Source organism: Penaeus japonicus, unplaced genomic scaffold, assembly GCF_977035675.1.
Source record: "Penaeus japonicus unplaced genomic scaffold, GWHDUDI00000001_assembly GWHDUDI00000004, whole genome shotgun sequence".
NCBI classification, from domain to species: Eukaryota; Metazoa; Arthropoda; class Malacostraca; order Decapoda; family Penaeidae; genus Penaeus; species Penaeus japonicus.
This window is the reverse complement of record NW_028234406.1, coordinates 32,693,229-32,700,728: the sequence shown is the minus strand read 5'-3', so window position 1 is coordinate 32,700,728 and position 7,500 is coordinate 32,693,229. Positions and strand designations below refer to the sequence as shown.

The 7,500-nt window shown below is 36.4% G+C and overlaps 1 protein-coding gene across 1 annotated transcript in view; it reads right to left on the bottom strand.

Moving 5' to 3' along the window:
* Positions 1 to 444: 444 nt before the first annotated feature.
* Positions 445 to 7,500, bottom strand: part of LOC122243135 (uncharacterized) — a 9,281-nt gene continuing 2,225 nt past the window's right edge. Inside the window, exon 2 of the mRNA XM_043000620.2 lies at positions 445 to 4,891. Within this exon, the coding sequence (XP_042856554.1) occupies positions 3,220 to 4,788 (1,569 nt within the window). The 5' untranslated portion in view covers positions 4,789 to 4,891 and the 3' untranslated portion in view covers positions 445 to 3,219. The remainder of the gene's footprint in view (positions 4,892 to 7,500) is intronic.

Genomic DNA, 7,500 nt, shown 5'->3' with positions numbered 1-7,500 from the left:
GGGTTAAAAGCTGTGTATTGTGTAAAATTTCAATAAAATCTTATGATAGTAAGATTGAAATCTTAGCTGAACATACATTAAAAAATTATGACATATCAGTACTTTCTGGCTATGCTACATTGATTTTTCTTCTCTCTCTCAGTTCACAGAAATAATTTTCAAGTTATGACAGCTTGGCAGTTGCATGTTGCAAAGGGATTCTGACTCAATTATTCCTGTGGAATTAACTTATATATTAAAAACTGCTAATAACACAATAATGTCAACAGCACAGGAACAGAAAGACAAAATGCAACCAAGCACAAATTAAGAAAGCTAGGAATTCAGCAAAGTTGATCTTTTCAGCTTGAAATTCATTAAGAGGGGCTTCACCCGTAAAAGTTATCCTCTGTTATAAATATATGCAATAAGATCAACCAAAAATGGGATAATATTATACACAACTTTTATAAAAATGAAAGAGTTTATTTAACAAAAGTTGTACAATTGTTAATATTAGATAATAGAAGTAAAAATGGGAGATATTACCTGGGCAAAAATTTGGATTATCTCGACTCAGTGATAAGTGCGAGGTACCAACTTTCACTAACAAAACAAGTCAAATACATTTACCAAATAATCTACATTTTCTAGTCTTAATGAAGGGAGATGTAAGCTGAATATTTCAGATTAGTTGCATAATTTCTTCAACTCTTTATTTGCCAATTAAAAAATTTTGCATACTCATCTCTTAATCCTGAAATTCCCATCCTACAGCTACCGATTTACATAAAGTCCCCATGGCAATGATGGGAATTACATTTTTTTTATGTTTTGTGGTTTTATTCACTCTAGGCAAAATTCTAATTTACTAACCTTACACAATACTTACAATTAAGCATTATTTACAATCTTAAATTCAATCTTACTTTAGTAATCTACCTTCTAAGGATAATAACTTACAAAATGGTAAAACATATCCAGCCTATCCCAAACAACAGAAATACAGTAATCTATACTGAAAAGTGAGATCTTGGCAGGTAAGGATAAATACAAAAATGACCTTAACACCTGCAGCTGCCCAGGTACAGGATGCCACACAACAGTCTCCTGTTGCATGATTTAGATCTAGGCTTTCTATAAATTGAAATGAGAAAGAAGGTACAATGAAAGAAAGAAAGAACTATTGAAATTACTGAAATAGAATGTGCTCAACTCTTTGCTATCTAAAAAAGAACAGAAAACCAGTTTTGCTTCTATAATTTTGGTCAGAACTCATAGAGCTCATGAAAACCAATGTCTGATACCTTTGTTTGGCAATCATTTTGAAATCTTGGATATTCATTAATATGAAAAAATAAACAAAGAAATCCAAGTTATCTGTAATATGATAATGAAATCAAGAATGTGCCCATAACTGATAACAAGTTACACAATGCAACATACATACATATATGTTGTAATAAAAGACTAAACCGAGGAAAATACTGAACTGCTTTCATATTCACTATCTTTTCATCTGGAAGTGAAAAATACTATTCTAAAGGCAGACATTGTGTCCAACTCTTGGTGGAAATGATGACACTAATGAAACAGTTGCATTTGGTCCCAAGCAACTGTCAACCTTCCAATAAAATAAATCAAGAAATAATGATACTAACCATGCAAATCACAAGCATATTTCTCAACATATTTTGCATGAGAAGTTGAAAAATTATCATAAATGATAATAAAAATAAAATACTCAACACTCCATCTCATACAAAAGCCAACAAAGACCAAGGTCGGACATTTATATACATCATAGGAGTCATATCAGAAATATATAACACTTGGTCTCATCAAGTGTGTCCTGGTAGCCATATTTTAAATATGTGACAGAACTTTTCTGATTTTTTTTTCTCATATTTATGGCTAATGTAAAAACAAGACTTTCATGCACTATACATATTCTTGAATCAAAATTAGATGGCTACAATAATATAAAAATAATTTAGATATTGTAACTAACACATTTCAATTAGTCTCTTACCACTTTCCTTTTGGTTATATATTTTAAAGTCTGTCCACCATTTTTCAAAATTAAAAAAACAGAACATATGATGCTGATAACAATATAGATATTAAATTCAAATTTCAAAAGACCTTGCTCACATAAACAAGCAACTGCTCAGTTTCATACCATGATGATCACTAACTGCTAGTCAGATTTATATTTCTTACTTCACATTCGAGAAAATATTTGGGAAGTCAGTACATCTAAACAAATAGTGCCTTACCATCTTAGGGGATTTTTCAATTTACAAAATTAAATTGGCACTTTCATCCCTTAAGATTCACTCTGAAATTACCAGTTCTTTTATGTGCAACAGAACAAATTGATGCATAGCTCAAGATATACTTGGGAAAATGCTACAAATCAACATACAAAATTCTAAACACAAGCCTTCCTAGTGTTAAGTTGCAATCAGATGTCATCTAACATGACTGCAAATAAGGGAAAGCTCCTGGAACATTGGTTCTATCAATTGCACAGGTGATGTGAATGTAGCTACAGTACATCTTTCATCACCTCAATGATAGGTAAACTGTGAATATATAATACAACATATGTTGTCTATCACACACTTTATAATCTGAGAAATAATACAATGATACGTATTAAAAGTAAAATAAATAATTAGACCAAAATCGCTTGTGGTGCTTGCTGATCTGTCCCATTTTTGGACATAACACATTGTCAGCTACCTAGTAACCTAGAAAACCAGTAAACCATTATATTGGCCACAAAAACTGGCCCTTTGGCCACCATGAAAGGTCATTCATCTAAGTGGAAAGATCACTAATGCATTAAATGCAATATTACCATACTTATGAATTAATTTCTTTACCACTTCAAATCAAAACGTCCATCTAAAGCACCATTATATTTACATCTGATGAAAGATGTTGAGACCTTGTTATTCTACAATTTTCAGAAGGTACTGTATCTAAAATATAATACAGTAGAAGAGAAACACTTTTAAGGCCCCTTTTCAACACAGAACTAAGCATTCTGATATTGACTGAAGGAAGAGTTCATAAGCAATGTGCTATATCACAATGTTCTATTGGGAAAAAATGACTTTGTGTGCTAATATTTGATTCTACTTTACAAATAGTTTATAATGGTGGCAGGTTCAAATTTCTCTTCATTAGTCATCTCTCCTATAAATTTAAAACCATTATTTCATGTCCTGGCTACATTGTCCATAGTGTTCTTACTTGCTCCCATTGTGCATAAGCATATGTTGGCTGATATGCTTGTTGAGGGAAGTTCTTCATGGTCTCTAAGTATTCATGAGTCTTCTTGTCTACAACTGCAGCAGCTGCAGCAGCAGCGGCATGATTGTTAGTGACAGCTTTTTGTGGCAATGGATACTGCTTTGTGTATTCAACATAATCTATTCCTTTTCTTTCACTGTGGACAAATCGGTGGCTATTGAGGTGGCTTTCCTGTGTAAATCTCTTCCCGCATTCCATACATTCAAACCTCTTCTTCTGACTGTGCACAAACATGTGGCTATTTAGGTGGCTTTCTTGCCGGAACCTTTTGCCGCATTCCTCGCAACCATAGATTTTCTGTTCTGTGTGCACAAATCTGTGGCTGTTGAGGTGACTCAATTGAGAGAATCTTTTGCCACACTCATCACAAGCAAACCTCTTCATCATATCGTGTGCACCATGGCCGTTAAGCTGGCCGTCGGGTAATCTTTTCCCCCACTCACTGGCCTCCAGTTTTTTTTCTTCACTATGTATGAATCTATGGCTGTTGAGATGAATTTCCTGGATAAACTTCTTGCCACATTCCTCGCATTCGTACTTTTTTTCCTCATTGTGGACAAACATGTGACTGCTTAGGTGGCTTTCTTGTGTGAATCGCTTATGGCATACATGACATTCAAATCTCTTCTCTTCACTATGCACAAATCTGTGGCTATTTAGGTGTGCCTTCCTTGTAAAACGTTTACGACACACCTCACATTCAAATCTCTTTTCACTATGAACAATCATATGGCTGTTCAAGTGACTTTCCATTGAGAACCGCTTGCCACATACAAGGCACTCAAACTTCTTCTCAACACTGTGTACCTGCCGATGGCTATTCAGGTGAATCTCCATCATGAATCTCTTGCCACACACGTCGCATTCAAACTTCTTCTCCATACTGTGGACAAGTACGTGGCTTGTGAGATGAATCTCTAGAGCAAAACGTTTTCCGCAGACTCCACATTCAAAACGCTTTTCAACATTGTGAGAATGCATGTGACTGTTCAGGTGACTTCTTTGCCCAAAGCGCTTGCCACACTTCATGCATTCAAACTTCTTTTCCTTGATATGTACAAGTTTATGACTTCTAAGGTGATTCTCCATGATAAATGCTTTATGACAGATGTCACACTCAAAGTTCTTTTCCTCAGTGTGAACAAGCATGTGACCATTCAAGTGGCTCTCCATTGTGAAGCACTTTTCGCAGACCTGACACTTAAAATTCTTCTCGGCGCTATGCACGATCATGTGGCTGTCAAGATGACTTTCCATGGTAAATCTCTTGCTGCAGATTCCACACTCAAACTTCTTCTCCTTCCGATGCCAAACCAAGTGGTTGTTCAGATGGCTCTCTTGTGCAAACCTTTTACCGCACTCTTCGCATTCATATGGTTTCTCTGTTGGCTGCATCCACATAACATTGTGAGATGCTATCTGCTGAACCTCCACAATAGGCTCATTAATCTTATTATCTTTGTGCAAGTACTGAGGGTCCTCCATCTTGACAGTGATCTTGCTGTCCCCAAGAAGTGACTTTCTTCATACCAATTCAGGTCCTGGCAAGATTTAAGCAACGAATGATGCCTGGCCCCTCTCAAAATATCTGAAAAGGAGAAAAATATGAAATGTATTGAGGTCAATGTTACAAACCTTCATGGAATAACAGAGGTTTCTCACTTTCCTACAGAAGCTAAAAGAAAAACATATGAGGAAGTGGAAAAGGGAGGGGAGGGGAGAGGGTTAAAAGAAAGAGTGAAGAGAAAAAAAGAGAAGAGCTGAGAAAAGAATAGAGAGGGAGAGAAAATATTTTACTTATAATCTTAACAGAAATCAAGAGAATATTCCCAAAAAAGGAATTAATTTAATGCAAATTCTATCATCAATATGAGAAAATAAATACAATTTGAACACAGTACACAATATGCTGGTAGATTGTGTGAATGCCCCTACAGCAAAATATATATCAATAATTCTTAGGCCATTGCGGACAGGGCACCTAATGGCATAACAGGTAGTCAGGATGAGCGGCCTATGACATCAGTGGTACTAGCAAAAAATTAGAGGGATGGAAAATGTTTTCTCTGCTCTCCGAGCAGCACAGACTAGCCTAAAGAATATTTTCCCATAAATCCATCACAAAATATGGGTTTAAGCTGACTTTGGAAACCTCTATCTCAAGCTAGCGCCATTACAGCCATAATACTGCATAAATATGTGCGGGCTACAACTGTGAGCACTGACACCTGTCTTTTAGACCTAATCAGTTCCCATCACGTATATCACGACACCCGTACTCAATGGGTTAACCCTACATCTGCTCCAAACTGTAATCTAATTAAAAGAGGGAATTGATCTTTTATTACCCCACACAAATCTTCAAAGGTCCAGGCATGGTTTATATTTGAAATGGATAAAACAATCTAGTGCAAGTTCATGCAGCAAGCATATATGCTATCTACACGAGATATAATTAACACAATGGTTTAGAAATTGTCTCTGATACAATAAATACAGATGCTGCCATCCTTCTTGTATTATGGCAAGATTACAATACATTTGTTGTCAAAAAAATATTCACTAAAGACTTGCCTATGAATTAACTCATTAATAAAATACCCATATTCACTAACAATCCGTGATATACCATTTGCAGTACAGTGACTGGCCTGGGCTTCATATTCAAATAGAATATCTTTCATCTATCTTATAGGAAGTTAAACATCTGAACATATGACGATTGATGATCTACAAAGATAGTGCTTGTACATACAAATGAAAAAGTCACAATAGTAAGAGAAAAACACTAGACTGAAAAGGGCATAATTTGGAGAGAATAACTTTATAATGAACTCTGAAACTAGGACCAACCAAAAATCAGATAAGTATCCCATCAAACAACGCTAAGAGGTAAAACAAAAATAATTAGCAGAAACAGAAGGTAAGGCCTCCAAAACCTACTAAGCTTTGATAGTATCTGGTAACCCTTTTTTCCCCTTTTTAATCAACTTGGAAGAACTACTTGTGTAACGAGAAGCGAGTGTTGGCAAGAGATGTGTGGGAGGTTACTGTGAGAGGGAGGGTTCCATGAAGCAGAGCTACCTCTTGGTTAGGGAATATAAGCCAGATGTAATTTGAGTTTAAGGAGGAGGAGAAGAAGTAGAGGAAGAAATTGGAGAGGGAAATATCTGCTTTTGTAGAATTGTTATGGTTAAGTAAGGATTTTAGAGCAAAAGGAAGGAGTAGCTTGTGCAGAACATCTGGGAGTAATTTCAAACTCACTTTCTTACACTTTATAAACAAGTGTTAAGAGTGATTTCACCTATAGTTGTCCACCACACTAAAACCTCAGATTGCCTCAGAGTGTTACCCCATTTGTTGGCGTGCAAATGTTTGTGTTTGTTTGTTTGTGTGTGTGTGAGAAAGAGAGTATGTATATGTGCGTGCGTGTATTATGTATATGTGCGTGCTTGTATATGTGTGCATATATGCGTCCGTGTGTGTATGTGCATATATGCGTCCGTGTGTGTATGTGTGTCCGTGTGTATGTGTGTCCGTGTGTGCATGTGTATGTGCGTCCATGTGTGTGCGTCCGTTGTGTGTGTGTGTGTCCGTGTGTGTGTATATGTGCATGTGTGCGTGTGTGTATGTACATGTGTGCATATGTGTGTGCTTGCATACATGTATGTGGGTTTGTGTATATGTGCATGTGTATATCTGTGTATATGTGTGTTTGTATTTATGTGTGCATGTGTTTGTATATGTATGTGTGCATGTATGTGTGCATTTGTATGTGCATTCGTATGTGCATGTGTGCATGTGTGCGTGTGTGTGTGTGTGTGTGTGTGTGTGTGTGTGTGTGTGTGTGTGTGTGTGTGTGTGTGTGTGTGTGTGTGTGTGTGTGTGTGTGTGTGTGTGTGTGTGTGTGTGTGTGTGTGTGTGTGTGTGTGTGTGTGTGTGTGTGTGTGTGTGTGTGTATGAGAGTGTATATAAGCTAGTGTGTGTATGTGAAGATGGGTATATATGAGTATATGGGTCTATGTGTGTGTATGTGTGTATATGTGTGTATATGTCTGTATGCATATGCATGTGTGTATGTAATATATGAGTCTGATGGTAGGTAAGCCATCAACAAATTTTACCTCAGGACTTCAGTCATCTGTCGCAGACCACAGCAAATTGTTAGTGTAGTTAGATAGGACACAGACCATAAAA